This window comes from Struthio camelus, chromosome 22, assembly GCF_040807025.1.
Source record: "Struthio camelus isolate bStrCam1 chromosome 22, bStrCam1.hap1, whole genome shotgun sequence".
NCBI lineage: Eukaryota > Metazoa > Chordata > Aves > Struthioniformes > Struthionidae > Struthio > Struthio camelus.
The window spans coordinates 6135571-6153900 of record NC_090963.1 but is presented as its reverse complement, the minus strand read 5'-3'; the positions used below and the strand labels follow the sequence as shown (position 1 = coordinate 6153900).

The 18330-nt window shown below is 68.7% G+C and overlaps 1 protein-coding gene across 8 annotated transcripts in view; it reads right to left on the bottom strand.

Moving 5' to 3' along the window:
* Positions 1-2457: 2457 nt before the first annotated feature.
* Positions 2458-18330, bottom strand: part of OPCML (opioid binding protein/cell adhesion molecule like) — a 361149-nt gene continuing 345276 nt past the window's right edge. For 4 of the 8 annotated variants that reach the window (XM_068916610.1, XM_068916612.1, XM_068916611.1 and 1 more), the window contains exons 5-9: positions 18077-18202; positions 16161-16295; positions 15180-15300; positions 14626-14777; positions 2461-2659 (exon numbers count right to left, since the gene is read on the bottom strand). In XM_068916610.1, the coding sequence (XP_068772711.1) occupies positions 2559-2659; positions 14626-14777; positions 15180-15300; positions 16161-16295; positions 18077-18202 (635 nt within the window). In that variant the 3' untranslated portion in view covers positions 2461-2558. Of the gene's footprint in view, positions 2660-14625; positions 14778-15179; positions 15301-16160; positions 16296-18076; positions 18203-18330 lie in introns of all 8 variants that reach the window. The other 4 variants (XM_068916618.1, XM_068916616.1, XM_068916617.1 and 1 more) reach the window with 2 other exon arrangements.

Sequence of the window (18330 nt, the reverse complement as noted above, 5' to 3'; positions counted from 1 at the left end):
GAGGAGCGCGCGAGGCGGGAAGGAAAGGCCCGAAGGTACAAAGTTTGTCAAACTTTATTGATACACTGCACAATCACAACCATCTCTTATTCTTGCCGAATTAGAAAAGGTTACAACTACAATGTAACATGCACAAATCTCAGGTAGTATATTCACCTTTTTTTTTTAATACAATTATCGACGGAAACTCAAGAGCGGACCTCATCGCCGTACGAAAGAAGACGCCCCACGGCAGGACTCCCCCCGGTCGGGCGGCGGGAGAGGATAAAGGCCGGAGGGAGCCGTCTGCGGGCGGCCTTCCGCACCCGCCAGGTTCCTCACAACTGCACTGTACAGGGCACGAGAGAGTCGAATGCCGTCCTGCAGCCGGGCGGGGGGGCCCGAGCCAGCAAACCTACGGGAGGCAGGGACGAGAAGCGCCGGGGAGGGGGGGAGCCGCTCCCCGCCCGCAGCGAGCCGGGCCGGGGCCCGCGTCCCTCCGATCTCGGCGCCCGTCGGCCGCGGGGACCGCCGGGCGGGCCGCGGTTCGGCTCGGGAAAGGCGGGCGCGCGGGCCGCCGGGGCGTCGCGGCGCCCCGAGGCCGAGGAGGAGGAGGCGGCACGGTGGTTCTGTTGAAGCGGGCGCACGGCGTGGTCTTTGTGAGTCCTAACTGCTTTTGTTTAATACGCGTGTCCCCGTGTTTTGGTGAGGCTCTCTGTGCCTGCCGCGCTGGTCCTTCCTCGGGGCGGGAAAGAACGCGCTCGAGAAACGGTCTGACCTGGGGGGGGGGGTCGCGCAAAGTGGGAAAACCCGTGGTGAGCTGCTGGGAGTGGGGGGCTGGTAGCAGGTGGGTGAGGGGACGGCCAGGGAAGGCCCCGGCGCGGAGCGGACCGACCCCGGGCGTCGCTTCGGGGCGCCCGCTCGGGGAGCGTGCCGCGTCGCAGGTGCCGGGCGCAGCTTCGGGGCGGGCCGGAGACCGTCGGGGCCAGGCGCCCTGTGGGACGCCGGAGGGGCACCCGTTGCGGGTGGACCCATGGGTTTTGAGGAGAGCCTACCGGGTTGTTTTGGGGGGATAGCGGAGGCGGTGCAGCGGCACAGTCAGGGAGAGGCGCGCAGCCCGTGCAAAGGCTGTGACGCGGGCCCGGTCGGGCGCGAAGGCGCATCCGGGGCGTTTTGGCCGAAGAAGGCTGAGCGAGGGCCGTGCCGGCTGCCAGCCGCTGCCCCAGGCGGAGGGCGTTTGTGCTGTCGGGCGGGCGCGATGTCCTGCACGGTTGCAGGGTTTCTGCCAGGTGGGAGATAAGGTGGCTAAGTGGCATTTCGGGGCAGGGGGAGGTTGTGTGTGTGTGGGGGGGAATAAATGCCTATTCTGCTTTCCTCGATCAGTGGTTCAGTGGTTATTGGAGCAGAAGCGTTACTGGGACGCCCGATGCCGGGTGGCTGTCGGGACGTGGCGGCGAAGCGGTCGGTCCGCGCGCCGTCTTCCTCCGAGGCGAGCCTCGGCGCGGGAAGGGACGGGAGGGAATCGAGGGGGTCGCGCCAGCCCCGGGGCGGCAGCCACGCGGCCGGGTCGGCACTGGGAGGTCATCGGGTTGACTGCTGCCCCGGGCGGGCGAGAGGGGCGGGAACTGCAGACGGAGGACAGTGCCGTCTTTGGGCACGTCCCCTTTGGCACAGGGGAACCGGCGTATGGGTCGCGCGGGCCTTGGCCGTCGGGTTTTGCGCTTCGTTGGGGTTCCGGTCGCAGAGCGGTTTAGATCGAGTCGGTCGCTGCCGGGAGGCCCGCGGCTCGGAGGAGGGCGGCTGCGGGAGGAGGGTCGGCGCGGCGGCGGCGAAGGCAGGCGAGAGACCGGGGAGGCGCAGGGGGGCGAAGCGCTGTCTGGGAAGGAGTAGGCTGGTTTGGGCCGTAGCTTGGTGGAGCCGAGTAGTGTGCGCCATCCATAGGGTGCAGGGAGCAGACGTCGGGATGGGCACGTCGGTCTTTGCCAGGGTGTTTGCATTAGGGGGGTTGACTCGACGGGGTGGCAGAGAGCGGGCTGCGGGGCCGAGTCCACCCAGAGGGCCGTGGCGGGCCCGCCCGGCGGCCAGCGTTGAAGGGTCCTCCGATGGGTCGCCCTGCGTGGCCGCCGTGGCCTGGACAGGGGACGGGCAGAGACGTGAGAAGCAAGGTGTGTGGGGGAGCGTCCTTCTCGGAGGGCAGGGTGGCGAGCGAGGGACAGTTTGATGGTGCGTGGCGGGGCGGGGGGGGGTCCGTACGGCGCAACGAGCGGCGGGAAGGCTCGCGGCGCCCGGCAGGCGGCGAGAGAAGAGGACGCTCGGCGTCGTTTCCGACTGCATCGCGTGGCACGTGTCCGACGGAGAGGCGCCCTCCGGGGCGGGAGGAGCCCGCGCGTCCCCGGAGGGCCAGGAAAGGCGAGCGGCCGCGCGTCGGGCCGGGCGTCCGCCGCGCCGCGTGCCCGGCGGGCGCCCCCCTCCCGGCCGCCCGCGGGGAGGGCGGCCGTCGGGGCGTCCCGCGGCGCGGGAGGCGAGTCCGCGGCAGAGGGGAGGCGTGGCGTCGCTTCCCAGGCCCCTCCGCTCTCTTATCAAAAGTTGAGGAAGAGGCGAGCGAGGAGGGCTCCCCAGAGCCAGAGGCAGGTCACCGCCCGGGACGCCGCGTTGCCGCCGTCGTGCACCGCTCCGGGCCCTGCGAGGAGGAGAGAAGGAGCTAAGAGGAGGAGCCGGGGAAGGCTGCAGGCCGAGGTGAGCGCGCGTTGGTCGGCCGTCGCGGGGGACGCCCGTCCCTTTCCGCCCGGCGCGGGAGAAGCCGCGTGGCGAGGCCGGGGCGGGCCGTGCCGCCAGGGGCGCCTGCCGCTTCAGCGCGGTCAGTGTGCGGGGTTATTTGTGCAACACCTGCCCCCCCCCCCCAAGAGGTGTTGCCCCAGAGGGCATTGCCAGGCAGCGCGGTTGTAAGGTCTGTGGCCGAGCCTGTTAAGGAGCACCGCGGCCGCGGCTTCCAGGCTGCGGAGAGCAGCAGAGGGAGGTGGCGGCCGGGACCCTCCTCGGGGCGGCACGTCGCAGGGGAACGCGGTCCAGCGCCGGGGGAAGGTGGGGAGCGTCAGGCGGGGCCCGGGGGCGCCGGGTCCCTGCCGGAGGGCGGCTGGGAGAGTGGCGAGAGCGTGCGAGGAAGGTGGGTAGAGGTGCGCTTGCTGTCAGCGCTGCGGCCTCCTGGAGGGAAGGAGGAAGGGAGGGATTTCGGGCGAGCGCGTGCCTCGCGTCCGGGGCCCAGGTCGGACCGAGCGGGCCGGAGCTTCAGCCGCCGGACGGGCCGGGGGGCGGCGGCTCGGCGCGGCGGACACGGTTCAGGGGAGCGGGGGGGCAGTAGGGGAGGTAGCGGAGAAGGTTGTCTGCTGTGGCAGGGGAGGTCTGCAGGTGGGCACAGGTTTGGGGTGCAAGGTGAGAGGCAGATGCGTGTTTGGGGCAGAAGGGTGGAGCGTGTCTGAGGGGGAGGCTGTTCCCGGACCGGCTGCCCGCAGGCAGAGGTGCCCGCGTGTCGGAGCGTGCAGCAGACAGCTTGTCGGTGAGGCCGGGCTGGCCTCGGGTGCGCGATCGTGGCCGGGATCCTCCAGGCCTGGTGGGTGTTTTCTGCGGACATGGTGAGAGCACTGTGGCGTGCTCGGCCTGCTGGAGTCGGGCGTCAGGGCTGCAGGGCGCGAGCCGGGTCGCGCCGTGTCAGGAGCAGTCCCGTCCCACAGGGCGAGGGGTTTGCAGTGGTCAGGTTTGTGCAGGCGGGCGCCCTTCGGGCCAGGGTCGCGGCGCAGGCCTTTCGGGGGGGGTGTCAGGGCGAGCCGCGGTCGCCAGGAAGGAAAGGGTGGAGACAAGAGCGCCCATGTGGCTTGGCAGTTGCGGAGCTGGTGTTTGTTCCGGGGAGAGCCGGGCCGGGCTCGGCGGGGGGGGCGGCGGAGGGCAGCCCGAGGGGTTCGCGCGGGTGCGTGGGGCTGGGGCCCGAGGAGGTGAGGTCTTCGGTGGAGTTTCTGGCCTTGCTCTTCAGGCCTTCAGGCTCGAGAAGGTCTGTGCTGCGAGGCGCTCTGGCTGGGAGGAAAGGGGCCGGTGGGGGGAAGCTGGGTCGACTCTGGCAAAGTCTGGGACGGTGGCATCGTCGGGGTTTTCTGGGCAGACGGCGTCTGGCGGGCAGAAGGTGTCACCGCTGGAAAGGACTGGTGCTACGTGCGTGCCGGTGGGTGGGAGAACAGGGCTTCTGGCCGGGAGGAGAGGCCAGAGCAGGCCAGAACCCGGACCTGGGCCTGGGGGGGGTGGTGATGATACCCAGCATGCAGGCCTGGGGCCACTCTTGTTGTCCAGAAGGTGTGGGTCTTGGTGTGGCATTGCCCTTCTGGAGGAGGGGGCATTATGGCGCCGGAGGCGGATGAGCCCCGGGAGCGCAGCCGTACCGGAGAGGACGCCGAGCTGAACGTGGGGACCCATCGGCGTGGTGTGTCATCCTGCGAGGTCCGGTAAGGTGCGTTGGTGGCGTAGGGCATGCTGGTGTCGGTTTTTATTGTCGTGGGTGAAGGTGGGGAGCAGGAGAGTCCCGAGAGGTGGCCGAGTCCCGGCCGCATAGGAGCAGAGGGGAGCTGAGACTACCCGGGCGTGGGGGCGGTGGAAGGCCGCACTGGGCGACGACACTGGGGTGCAGGGTTTGGGAGCATCTAGTCCCAGAAGGGGAGGGGGGAGCGGGGGGTGCACGGTCATGCTGGGTCGTATGGGGGAACGGGACTGCGGGGGCGGCCCGGGAGGGAGGCAGGGATGTCCCGGGAGCAGGGCAGGGTGTGTATGGCCAGAGTTGCGTGCGGTAACGTGGCTGCGTGTTAGCTAACGGGAGCCACATGGAGGGCTCGGCGCGCGGGAAGCGCGCCATCGTCGCAGCGGGGCAGGAGCACGGAAGCGAGAGGACCGCGGCGTGTTCGGTGCTGAGCGGGCCAGGCAGAAAAGCGCCCCGGCACGCGTCAAGCAGCGCCTCTCTGGACGCGGGCCAGGCCGGAGAGGACGAGCCTCGGCGCGCATGGGGAGCCCCGTCGTGGGTGCGGGGGGTGGGGGGCGCCTAGCGGTGCATGAAGGGCTGCGTCCTCGTGCTGACGGAGGTGCCCGGATGCGTACGGCAGGAGCCTCGCCGTCGGCGTCGAGAAGGGGAGCCGCGAGGCCCGGAGGCGGTTCGGAGGAGCGGCGGGACCCGGCCACCGGCAGGTAGGGGGCCGCGAGCGCGACGCGAGGGGCGCGTGCTGGCACGGCGCATGGGTGGCCAGTAACGTGGGAGATGCTAGATGGTGTCTGCTGCCTGGCTGCGTCGTGCCGTAGGGAGTCGCCAGTGTTTGCCAGGGCCGGGGCTCGCGCCGCAGCGGCCGGCGCTGCGTCCCCGCGGGGGTCCGGGCCGCACGGTGCCGGGTGTCGCGAAGGGAGTGGCGGGCCGGAGCGCCGGGCGGGAGGAGCTGGGCCGAGGCGGGATCGGAAGTGCTGCGGCGGGTGTCAAAGTGGAGGGCTGGTAGGGGTTAGCGCGGAGGAGAGTAGGTTCTGGCTGGTTTTGGTTCCTTCCTCCGTCAGGGGTGGCCCGGAGCGCCGAGGCGGGTTTGGCGTCCGCTCCCGGCAGACGGGGCGCAATGCAACGGCACGATTTTGGTGGGAGCTCGCGAAAGAGCTTTTCCAGGAGGGTGGTGCAGTGCAGGGTGAGGCACGGGGTGCCATTCCCCACGGCCGAACCGGTGCGGGGCGGGAGCCGGCAGGGCCGCGGCGTAGAGACGGCAGCTGAGGTTGTGGCCTCCCGGGAGCGCCGGGTGGCCGGAGGGTGTCCGGCGGCGACGTCGGGGCCCTTAGCGTCGCGTGGCCTGCGGTAGCGGGTGTCATAGGGACCGGTGGCAGCAGGTGTCGGGAGAGCCGTGCATTTCTCGCACGCAGGGTGAGGGGGAGGCCGAGCCATCCCCGGGGTGAGGTGCGGAGGCTGCCTGGAGGTTATTAGAGGAGTGTGATGCGGTGGAGAAGTGCTTCTGGCACGTGTGTGGGGAGCAGGGGGTAGGAAAGGGTAGGGACCCTCCCGGCCGCCACGAGGGGCGGGGGCGAGGAGGGAGGTGCGGCGCGAGGGCCCAGCCGAGCGGAGGGGGAACGGGGCCCCAGGTAGCCGCGCGAGGTCGGAGAGGTAGAGCGAGCGTGAGCGTCAGCAGGCGTAGGGGGCTGCAGGGATCGGGGCTCCGAGAGCTGCGGGAGGCCGCCTGCGCGCGTGCCAGTCTGGAATTTGAGGGGGCTGGCACGGGTGGGTGAGGAGTGGGTGACAGTAGGGATGTCTGGGGATGTATCTGTGGTGTTGCGCGGGGGCAGATGATGCGTGGGTCGGGTGCCGGCGGTCGCGCGGCGGGGCGCTCGGCCCGGCGCGGGGGACCCGGGTATCGGGGCGAGGCGCTGTGGAGCGCTATGTGTCGGGCGGATCCGGGAAGGGGCCCGGAGGGTGGCGAGGGGGCCTTTATGGCCACGGGGAGCGTTGCGAGTAGGCGGCCGGGGGGAGGCAGAGAAGGACACAGCGCCGGCAGCGGTTCGGGCGGGCGTACGCACGGGGAGTCGCGTGGGACTGCCGACCTGAGTTTGGGCGGCCGGGCCGAGCGCTGTCGGGTTTGGCGTGTGCTGAGCAAGCGATGTCGGTGTCAGTAAGTGTAAGTTGGGTAGGTAGGAAGAAAGTAATTTGGGTAGTAAGTATCAGTAGGTAGGCTGGTTGGTCAGTAAGTAAGATAGATAAAAATAAGTAAGTAAAGAAGGTAAGGTAAAGTAAAGTAAGTAAAAAGTATGGTAAGTAAAAGTAAGTGAAGTGAAGTCAGCAAAGTAAGTTAGGCCAGTAAAGTAGAGTAAGTAAAAAGCAATTAAGTTAAGTAAGTTAGGTAAAAGTTAAGTAAGTAAGTAAAGTAAAGTAAGTAGAGTAAGTTAAGTAAGTTAGTTAGGTTAAGTAAGTAAGTTAGTTAGGTAAGAGATAAGTAAGTAGCGTAAGTAAAGTAAGTTAGTTACGTTAAGTAAGTAAGTTAGTTAGTTAAGCAAAGTAAGTGAAAAATAAGTAAGGTGATGTGAAGTGTGATGTTTGTTTTTTGGTTTGTGGAGAGGGGGGGCCTCTGAGCCCGGTACAGTTTGTTCTGGATGGCAGGAGGCGGGCGCAAGCGTGCCGAGTAGAGCACCGCGGGGCTGGCAGGAAGGGTAGAAGAAGTCAGTCAGTCGCTGGCTTGGGGCGCCGGAGAGGGTATGTGTGTATCGGCAGGGTAGCGGCGCGGGAGCAAGCAGCCTGCGAGGTTGCATGGAAACAGTTGTGTTTGTTTGGGTGTGATTCAACACCCAAAGTGTGTGGGGGGGGTGGGGGGCCGGGGGGGGTGGCATGTTGGGGCACGAGGGTCACCTGGAGTCGGCGGTGGCGGGGTCATGCGATGTGTTTTTCAGGACGGCCGGAGCTGGGAGGTGCCTGAGGGCCTGCTTTTCTTTTTTTGTGTTCTAGGCGTCCGCACACGGCCGGCGGAGCGGGGGGAGCGGCCCGGCAGCGGGGCCGTTGGTCAGCGCGGCTCGGACCGCCAGGAGGAGATGATTAGCCCGCCTACCTGTCGCGGGGCCTACGAGACTAGCGACGTGCAGCCAGGCACTGGCGGCGCGTGCCTGCTGCGCACAGAGTTCGTTTCTGTGTTTGTTTGCAGGGCTGCCCGTCGGCGCGAGGGAGAAGGGGAGGAGGCTCGGCCCGGAAAGACCTCGCGCAGCGGGGCGGCGTCCGAGCGTGGCTGCTGACAGCCACTGGCTCAACAATAAAGGTGTCTTGTAATGGTGGAAAGAAAGACGGTGTCGCCTGGAGCTCATTGGCGTCGCGGCGGGGAGGCTGACAGCTGGGATGGGGAAGCCTCGGGGCAGGGCGGTCGGAGTCGGCTGTCGGGTGAAGGGCTGCGTGGCGGTGGGGGGGTGAGAGCAAATGACATCAGCGTGACGGGCTGAGTCTTTCTTTGGGTGATGGAAAGGAGTAGCTGTGGCTAGCTGGGGGGTGGTTGCCAGGGGGTGTGTGTGCTTGTTGTATTGGTGGTGGGAGCAGGGTGGGAGGGCTTGCAGGCTGGAAGGGAGGGAGGTAGTTGCCTGAAGTGTAGTGTGTCTGTCTGTTAGGAGGTGGGAGGGGGCTTCCTTGCTTACTCAGTCACTCACGGGGGGGCGGGCAGCGACCGGGAGAGCTAGGTAGCTCGCGTATGGAGGCGGGTCGTCGCCTTAGCCGTAGGGTGAGTCGTGCCGAGGGAGCGCGGGTAGGAAGAGACAGGCAGGTGGGGTCGGTCTCGAGCGGCAGGGGCGTGAGGGTGGGGGGCTCTGGTGCAGGGCAGCATCGGCCTCGGGCCTGTTCCGCAGGGCCCTCCGGGGAGAGGCCGAGGCCGAGCACGCTGTCCGCGGTGCTGAGCCGGCCGGGCGTCCCGGGAGAGCTGGACTGCCTGGTGGGGGGGCCTCGCTCCGGGGGGGGGGGGGGGGAAGGCTGGGGTCCTCCAGCCCCAGGCAGGCCTCAAGCCTAGAGGGCAGGCGAGCTGGGGAGGGGGGGGGTCCCCTGTCCTGTGGGGCCTGGGGCTGCCTGGGCCCGAGAGGCTCGTGCAAGCCTAAGTGTGGTGCCTGGGTAGACCTCTGGGCTGGTACGGGGAGGGGGGTATCCCCCCCCCCCATACGAGCGAAGCCTTACCTCCGTCTTGTGGAGCTCCAGGGGCTGGGAGCCGAGAGGCTTGCCCAGGCCCTCCTGTTGGGAATCGGGCAGAGTGAGGGGCCCCGGGCCCCGCAAAGTGCCACGCTAAGAAGTGCCCCCGTTTGCTCGTCCCCGGTTGCTCCGCTCCACGGTTGCTCCTGGCCCCTAGGGCTTATGGGAGGCCAGGGGGGCTGGGGCGGGAGCCCCCCCAAAAGGGCCCGGCCCCATTGGCCAGCCCCCTCCCAACGGGCAGCCCCCGCACCCCAGCTTCCCATTGGCCCCCACACTGCCGGCCAGCAGACAGCCCCCACCTCCACACCCAGCCCACCAAGAGAACAACACCCAGGCACCCACCAACCACACACACCTTGCACACCATTGTACCCCAAGAGGCCCACGGCGAGCCACTCACACGGAGACCACCCCCCCCACCCTCCCCAGCACAACAACCCCCACAGGGACCACACGTGACACAGCCACCCTCAGCAGAGAGCCTGGCAGCACTTACTTAGCAGGAGGCACACCTCCCTCTAAGACAGAGACACATGCACCTCACCTCTAACAGGGATACCAGCATCCCTCCTAGATGGCAGCCAGGAGCCCTCCCAGACAGAGAGGGCGGCCAGCCACCCCCTCCCCCAGTGGAGGGCTCCTAGCACCCCTCTATTGGGGGGGGAACCCCCCCCAAAGGGATGCCAGCACCCCTCTATGGAGGGGGGAACCCCCCCCCCAGAGGGGTGCCAGGAGCCCTCTATAGAGGGGGAAGCAGGCACCCCCCACCCCCGAGGGCTGCAGACACCCTTCTAAGGAGGAAGGCTAGCATCCCTCTAAAGAGTGCCAGCACCCCCCCTCCCCAACAAAGGGACGGCAACATCCATCTAAGGGGCACAGCAGGCATCCCCCCCTTAAAGGGATGTCAGCATCCCTCTAACAGGGGACGCTGGCATCCCCACCTCAGATGGACTGGGGGCACCCGTCTAGGAGGAACGCTGGCACAGCTCCCCTCTGTAAAGGGTGCTGGCAACCCCCTCAAAGGCACAGGGGTGCCAGCACCCTTCTAAGAAGGAGACACCCATCCCCTGGTTTTGGGGGGGGGGCGGGGGGGGGGGGCTCCCAGCCCTCTCAGAGGGATGCTCAGATCCCCCTAGGAAGAAGGGAGCCTGCACCCCTCCTCATAGACAGGAGCTGGGCCAGCCTCCCTCTTGGGGGGGGTGCTGCCACTGCTCCCCTCCCTTGAGGGGTGCCAGCACCCTTAGAAGAGGGAAGCAAGCATCCCTCTCAGAGAGAGAGACAGCTCCCCTCCAACAAGGACACAAGCAGCCCCCCAAGAAGGGGACGCGGCTCCCCTCTACCAGGGAGGCGAGCAGCCCTCACCAGCAACAAGGCAGCTCCCCAGTAGGACGGGTCCGAGCACCCCTCCCAGACACATAGAGCACCCCTCTTAGGGGGCGCCGGCCCTCCCTCCCCACACCCCCGCGCGCTGCCCAAGGCCCCTAGGGGGGACACCTCTGTCCCCCCCCCCCAGGCCACGGCCCTCCGCAAACTGCCCTCTGCCAGCCTCGCCACTGAGAGGGACGCGCCCCGGGGAGCGTCCCAGTCCCACGGTGCTCCCCACACCTCCAGGAGGGCCACGGCCTCCCCTGGCACCCGCCTCTCCCCCCCCAAACCACCCTCCCCCCGCCCCGGGAGCAAAGCCAGACTAGGAGGGACGCATGCACCCCCCCCCCCGCCCCCCACTTGCCTGGCAGGCCTGCGCGAGCACCCTCCGGCCCTCGCAACGCCCACGCCAGCCCTGCGCAATGCCCAAGAGGGACCCCCCCCCCCGACACAAGCCCAAGGGGCACACCAGTACCCACTGAGACCCCCCCCCCAACACGCCTAAGGGCCACAGAAACACCCCCCCTCCCCGCCCCGGCACCCAGCCCTCAGGCAGAGCCCTGCGGGAACACGAGACAAACACAGCAGGACCCAAGCATCCCACTGAGACCGGCGTCCCTCCGACACATCCCCTGCAGACCCCCCCCCACCTCAGCCACAGAGACTGCCGGGCAACGCCAAGGCCCTAACTCACAACCCCCTAACACCCGCACGAACCGCACCCTCGGCCCCGCAAACCTCCGGGAAGGGCCCCAACACCACCGCGCCAGAAACACACCCACCCATCCTTCTCCATCCCAGAGACGTCCAGGAACTGGCCAGACACCGACATGTGCCGAGAGGACGCAGTCCTCCTGCGCCCCGAGCCCTCGCCCGCACCCCGAGCTCCCGGGGAGACCCTGACGCGCTCCTTCACCCCCCCCCCCCCAGGTCTTCTCAGGAGATCCCAATAGCCCACCAGGCCCCACGACACGCTCCTTCCGCCCTCACCCGCACGACTGCCCCAGCAGCCCCCTCAAAGGCTCCGCACCTCAGACAGACAACGCACCCTGCTCTGCCCCGCAGGCCTCCCCCAAGCCCCCGGGGGGCTCCGAGGCCGAGAAGGAACGCGTGGGCCCCGGGGGGGGCCCGGAGAGCCGACGCAGCCTCCGGAGCTGACGGCACCCGCGGGCCTGCGGGACTCACAGGGACGCTCACATCGCTCCGAGTGCTGCGACCTCCCCGCTCCCGGCGCAACGAACACTCGCAGACCCCCACCCCGTGGCCAAACGCATCCCCAGAACCACCCGTGGCTCCTGACACAGTGGGATGCCAGCATCCCCCTCGACCCAGCCTACAGACGGAGCCGGACCACCCTCGTGCCCGGCCAGCATCCCCCTCGACCTCCCTCCTCACACGTTAATGGACCTCACCCCAGCCCAGAGCACTACAACTGTGAGGCCGCTCTCCCTCTTTCCACTACCTGGCCTGGCCCAGCCCGGCCGAGCCCCACCTCCCTCAGCACCCCGAAACCCTAGCCACGCAACTCTCCTTCACCTCCACCAGCCCCCCAAGCCCCTCCACTCTGCACCTGCCCAGGAGCACAACACCTGCAAGACACATGATGTGGCCACCAGCCCCAGCACACCCAGTCCTGGGACCAATGCTGCCACCTGCCCCCAGCACCCCAGCACACCAAGTCCTGGGACCAATGCTGCCACCTGCCCCCAGCACCCCAGCACACCCAGTCCTGGGACCAATGCTGCCACCTGCCCCGGCACCCCAGCACACCCAGTCCTGGGACCAATGCTGCCACCTGCCCCCAGCACCCCAGCACACCCAGTCCTGGGACCAATGCTGCCACCTGCCCCCAGCACCCCAGCACACGCGGTCCTGGGACCAATGCTGCCACCTGCCCCAGCACCCCAGCACACCCAGTCCTGGGACCAATGCTGCCACCTGCCCCAGCACCCCAGCACACCCAGTCCTGGGACCAATGCTGCCACCTGCCCCCAGCACCCCAGCACACACAGTCCCAAGGCGGCCACCAGCCCCGGCACCCCAGCACACCAAGTCCTGGGACCAATGCTGCCACCTGCCCCCAGCACCTCAGCACACCCAGTCCTAAGGCGGCCACCAGCCCCGGCACCCCAGCACACCCAGTCCTGGGACCAATGCTGCCACCTGCCCCCAGCACCCCAGCACACACAGTCCCAAGGCGGCCACCAGCCCCGGCACCCCAGCACACCAAGTCCTGGGACCAATGCTGCCACCTGCCCCCAGCACCTCAGCACACCCAGTCCTAAGGCGGCCACCAGCCCCGGCACCCCAGCACACCCAGTCCTGGGACCAATGCTGCCACCTGCCCCCAGCACCCCAGCACACGCGGTCCCGGGACCAATGCTGCCACCTGCCCCCAGTACCCCAGCACACACAGTCCTGGGACCAATGCTGCCACCTGCCCCCAGCACACACAGTCCTGGGACCAATGCGGCCACCTGCCCCCAGCACCCCAGCACATGCGGTCCCAAGGCAGCCACCAGCCCCAGCACACACAGTCCATATCCTCTCTGCTCCAGACCCGCAGAGCCCACTAGACACCCCAAACTGCCTCGCTGGCCACCCTGCTCACACTCCCCAATGCCACGTTCCCGACCCCCCCCCCCGAGCGTGCCAGCTCCCACCTGCCCAGACAGGCCAGATGGACAGACCACCAGTGCAACCCCCCCTCCCAACCACTGCTGAATAGCTCCCATCACCACCCCACATACTACCTCACACTGCAGACAGCCTCGAGCCCCAGGCTGCCACCCCCGGGACCCCTGGACCCCAGCTCCCCTCCTGCCACCTGCCACGCTGCCCCCTTCACCCCCCCCAACAACTGCACTCCCCCAGACCCCTTCACCTGGGAGGGCCCACCACGCGCCAGGGGCCCTAGCTGGCAAGGCAACGGCCCACACCCCTGCCCCTACCTCCTCTACCTGCCCAGCTCCTGCTCCTCTAACATCCCAGCTCCTGCTCCTCTACCTGCCCAGCTCCTGCTCCTCTAACATCCCAGCTCCTGCTCCTCTACCTGCCCAGCTCCGGCTCCTCTACCTGCCCAGCTCCTGCTCCTCCACCAGCCCAGCTCCTGCTCCTCTAACATCCCAGCTCCTGCTCCGCTCCTCAGGACACGCTCTGGACTCCCTCCCTCCCCACCAGCCTCCCCTGCCTGGCTCCTCACGAATCTCCCTCCGTGCCATCACCACCACGTCCTACTGCACAGGCACAACCCCCCCCGCCACACACACACACACAAAGCCCCCTCCACCCCACCACCAGAGACACCCCAGCTGCGTGGGCCTGGGCCCCAGCCATCCCCACCTCTCTGCACACCCACACTCTATGAGCCCCAGACCGCTAGCCCCCCCCCACCCCAAGGGACACGCTGCCCCTCGCCTCGCATCAGGGCTCCTGCTGCCCCCCCCCCCAACCACCCACAGCAACCTACCTGCACAAGGACAACCCCTCACTGACTCCTGACACCCTCACATGCTGCCTCAACTCCCTGGCTGACACGTCACACCTCCCAGGGGCCCCCTCGCCCCCAACTCCAGCCCCGTCAACCACCTTCCCCCCGCGCCCCCGCCACCTCCCCGGCCCCTAAGTCACCCCCCCCTCCCCAGCCCTTTCACCCTTCCCACCAACCACTCGCCCGGTCTCCCCAAACCCCTTCCCCTCCATCCCACCTCTGCAGCACACCCAGGCCACATGACCCACACGGCCCCCATCGACCGCCCCTCGCCCGCCGCAGCCGGCCGCAGAGACCCTGCAAGCTCACAAACGGCAACGCGGCACAGCCCCCGGGGACGCGCGCCTGCCGCCAGCGTCCCTAGCCACACTGCTGACCCTGACGCGCACCCCTCGCAGCCGGCCTCCGACAAGGACGCTAGCGTGCTCCGCCGTGCCACCGTCACGCCTCCGGACTCCTTCCGCACCGACCGCCTCCAGGTCCGGCAGGGCTCACGCCCAGCCGCCTTGAGCGCTCCCAACGCAGCGCCGCGGACCGGCCGCCCGCCTCGCCATCACACCCACCTGCACCCCACTCAAAGCTACCCCGCCAAAGAGCACCCAGCCAGCCGCTCGCCGCGCCCCGCCGCCGCCACGCGCCCGCTCACCTGCCGAAGGAGACTGCGCCCGGCGCTCCAGCGACGACGCGCGGCTCCCGGCGCCACTTTCCGTCCCCGGCCCACGCCTCTCGGCGGGCCTCCACGGGCACCTCTGTGGCCGCCGGCTGCCGCCACAACCACCCCCCCCCCACCAGTGCCACCGCCACCGACAACTACGGCTGAGCGGGCGCTGCAGCCACCGAACGGCCCCTTGGGCTGGGCCTCCTCCAAGGCGCTCGCTGCACAGCCAGGCGGCGCGGTCCACGCGAGCTTCTTCAGACCCGGCTCGACCTCACCGATCCGCCGGCCGCCGCGCAAGGAGATCCTCCGCATCCCGTCAAGCCGCCCCGGGGCCGGCCGGCCGCCCGCCCGCCCGCCTCGCCCGGCTTCCTCGGCCGTCGCTCTCGCTCCGACGCCACGCGCAGCTCCACCTTGACGGGACGAAACGGCACCTACCGTACAGGATGATGCTGGCGTTGGTGTTGCCCAGCTTGTTCGTGGCCACGCACGTGTAGTTGCCGTAGTCCTTCTCCGACACGTTGAAGAAGGTCAGCGTGGACATGCGCCCCTTGTTCTCGATTCGCACCCCCTCCAGGCCGTTCGCTAATCTGCGCGCCAAAAGACGGGAAACGTCTCAGAAGGCACCGAAGACAGGCCCGGCCCCCGCGCAGCCCCCGCCTCGGCCCGACCCCGCCTCGGCGCCCACCTCCCGCCTCCCTCGGCGAACAAACAGCACCGCGTGAGGCCCTCCCACGCCCCGGGTGACAAACCCCTCGGCCTGCAAAATGGCCCCAACACCCCCCCGCCCCAGCAGCCAGAGTGCACCAGCAGCCCCTCAGCATGTCCCAGGGATCCCGGCTCCCGAGAGCCGCCGAGCCTCCGCGCCAGCCCTCCGCCACCCCTCCCGAGCTCTTCTTCGGCCGACGCTGCCCAGTCGGTGCCTCCCCCCCACCCCAGCCCCCTGCTCCCGGAGCCGGCACGCGGCCGGCGTGCCCGCCGGCCCCCCTCACCTGGTGTCCTCCTTGAACCACTGAAACTCCGCCACGGGGACGGCCGAGGCTTCGCACTGCAGGATGCCCTTCTGGCCCACCGAGGCGCCCGTGTTCTTGGCGTTGGAAATGAACGGCGGGTCTGCGGAGCCCGCCGACCCCGTCAGCGCCGGACGCGCTCCTCCCGCGCCAGCCCGCGCCCCCCCAGCTCCCAGAGGGCCCCCGAGAGGCAGGCCGGAGCAAAACACCACTCGCCCCGAGACCTTCAGGATCGCCCCCATACCTGCATTGCGGTCCCCTCTTTGCCCACCGCTCAGCACGTTCCCGCAACACCCCCCCCCGGCCTGCCTGTCCCCCCGCTTCGGCCCCGCGTCCCACCGACCCGGCCCCCCCATAAACTCCACATCCTCCTGCACGTGCCACAGAGCACACCAAGCCCCCGCAGAGGTGACAACACCAACCATCTCATCCAGGCCAGAGACTCGGCTCCACCGCTCGCCAGCCCCCTGACCCCACGCCACGCTCGACCCCCTCACCTGGGAAGGGCTCCCCCAGCACCCGAGCACCCGGAGCCCACCTGACCTGCACCGCCCCGGCAGGGCTGGCACGGCACGCATCCGGCTCACTCCAGCCGCCTGGCCCCGTAGCTCCGGGAGGAACCCCGCACGGCCCACCTTCCTCCTCCCCGCGACGCAACCCAGCCCTGCCTTTCCGCGCCTCGCCGGCCTCGCAGGCTCCCCCTGACCGCCTTGGGCATCATCCCCTCCCCAAAAAAGGGTATCCCTCGCCCCAGCCCCAGCCCCAACCGAGCTCTGCCCGCACGCTGGGATCCCCCCTCCACCACTTCTTCCCCTTGTCAAGGGCTGCCGATGCCACGCGGGACACGCGCACCTCACGCTCGCTCCGGACCCTGCCCGTGCCCACCCCGGCAGACTTCCCCGAGCCCTCCCTCCCCCGCCCCCCAGCTCCAGAGCAGGACAACCTCGTCCCCCCACCACTTACAGTTCACAGTGACTTTCACTTTCCGCACGTCCGGGACAGCCACATCATTGACTGCGCTGCACTCGTACTCGCCCGACTGCTCCCGCGTGATGCCCGTGATCTCCAGGTACTCGTCCTCGCTCACGAACCCAGGCCCTGCCACGCGCAAACGGCACGAGCCGGTATGAGCAGCGGACATGCCTCCCGGCCCAGAGGTGGCCCCGACCCCACGGGCACCCCCCACCCCATCCACCGCCACAGCCACCCGTCTTGTCCAGCCGGGCACGGGCTCCGAGGGCTCCAAGGGCGGCCCCGGAGCTCCCGTCCGACCCGGCCCTCCTTCCCACCCAAAGTTGTGGCAGGACCCCTCTGCCCGGCACGCACGCACGCCGCAGCATCAAGGCGTGAGCGCTCAGCAGCAGCAGCAGGGGCAACGTGAACGGTAGGGACGGCACGCCGTCCCTGCCGGGCGTTCCCACCACCTCGCTTAGGCGCCGGGCCGGCCTCGGGTCCGCCCTCGGAGCGATGTGCCGGCCCCCTCCCAGACATAATTGGCGTTCACCTCCCAAACCCCTGCATCAGGGGAAGCTGGACACGGGCACGACACCCTGTGCCCCGCTCCCTCAAGCTCCGGAGCGCACACCCGACACAAACGGGACAGCCAAAGACAGCGACGTCCAGAGGACACGTCGCAAACGCTGCCGCTGCCACCAAACAGGCTGTCTCGCTATCTGGCGGGCCCACGGGCCACCACGGCTGCCCATACTGCAAGCAGTGCACTGCACGCGCGTCCCAGCGCTCCAGAAAGCTTTACCCCTTGCCTATTCTCTCCCCACGCCTCATCGCCTCCCGCAGCCCCCACCCTGCAGCACTCACACCGACACACAGGTATCTCTAGTCTCTGCTCCCAATCACGGGCCAGCCCCGAGCTCGCCTGGCACCCAGGCCCCCCCCCACGCCCCATCCCCAGCACCTGCTGGCCGGTCACGCCTCCCACGTGGGGGCGCACACCACGGCCGCCCACCCGGCCCCGGGATATCGCACCCGGGTGCGCGCCGCTTGGTGCGCCGCTTCCCGGCAGGGATGACGACGCCGAGGCCCCCCGAGGCGGACGCTCCCCTGAGCGGGCGGCTCGCTCGCCTCGCCCCAGAGGACCGTCCCAGGAGGGACCTGCAAGACAGTACGGGGATAAAAAGGCAGGCGTCTGCACGTGACCGAGCTAAAAGTCGGGCACGGGCACGGCAAAAGCATACGGGAGCCCAGCCGGGACAAAGCCCGTAGCCGGACGTCCTCGCGCACCTCCTCCACGACGAGCGGCAAAGTCAGCGAGCGTAAAGTCACTCACCGAGGCCGGGCGAGGACCCGTTCGTGTCCCCGTCACCGTTTGGCCAAGCGCGACGCCGCCAGCCTCGCTCTCTTCTCTCAGCCGCCCCGCTCCACCTCTCAAGGAAGGAACCAGCCTCTAAACGCCTAAACCTCTAATGCGCTGGCACAAGAAACCAAAGAAGCTCCAGCCCTCAGACAGCCAGGACAAAGGACACGCCGCAGCAGGGCAAAAGCTCCCCCGCTCTCCTCCATCCCTTACAGGCACCCCAGCTGCCGCCCCTGCAGAAGGGAGCCGGGCAGCTCCGAGCCTCGGCGACGGCCCGACGTGGCCGGAGCGCCCTTTTCGGCCCGGCGCGACGGCGGGAGTGCCGCAGAGACACAGATCGGGGGGCACGACACCCACAGCAACAGGCAACACAGATTAGCAGGGGCGGCAGCACAGTAGCGAAACCGGCTCACCCGCAACGCTTTCCTCAGGGGACACTGGGACCCGTGGGACGCCCGCGTCGACACGGTCGGGTGGCCCCCCCCTCTTCCACGCCTCTGCCCCGTGCCAGCTCACCCATCTCACCCGAGGTGCCAGTCAGCCCCCTCGGCCTGTGCGCTCTTACCTTTCCCAGACAGATGCCTCCAGGTGACGGTGGGCTCCGGTCTCCCGAAGGCCAAGCACATGAGGGTCACGCTGCTGCCTTCGTTCACCGTGATGTCTGACGAGATGTTGATAATCTGCGGAGGAACTGCAACAAAACCACAACAGGAGAGAAACGGTGAGCAAACCCACGTGCCAGGCCTCAGTCACACGTGCCACGCACCCAGCCCCCCGCCCACCGGGAGTCACGGCCCAGTCCCCACCCTGACGCCACGG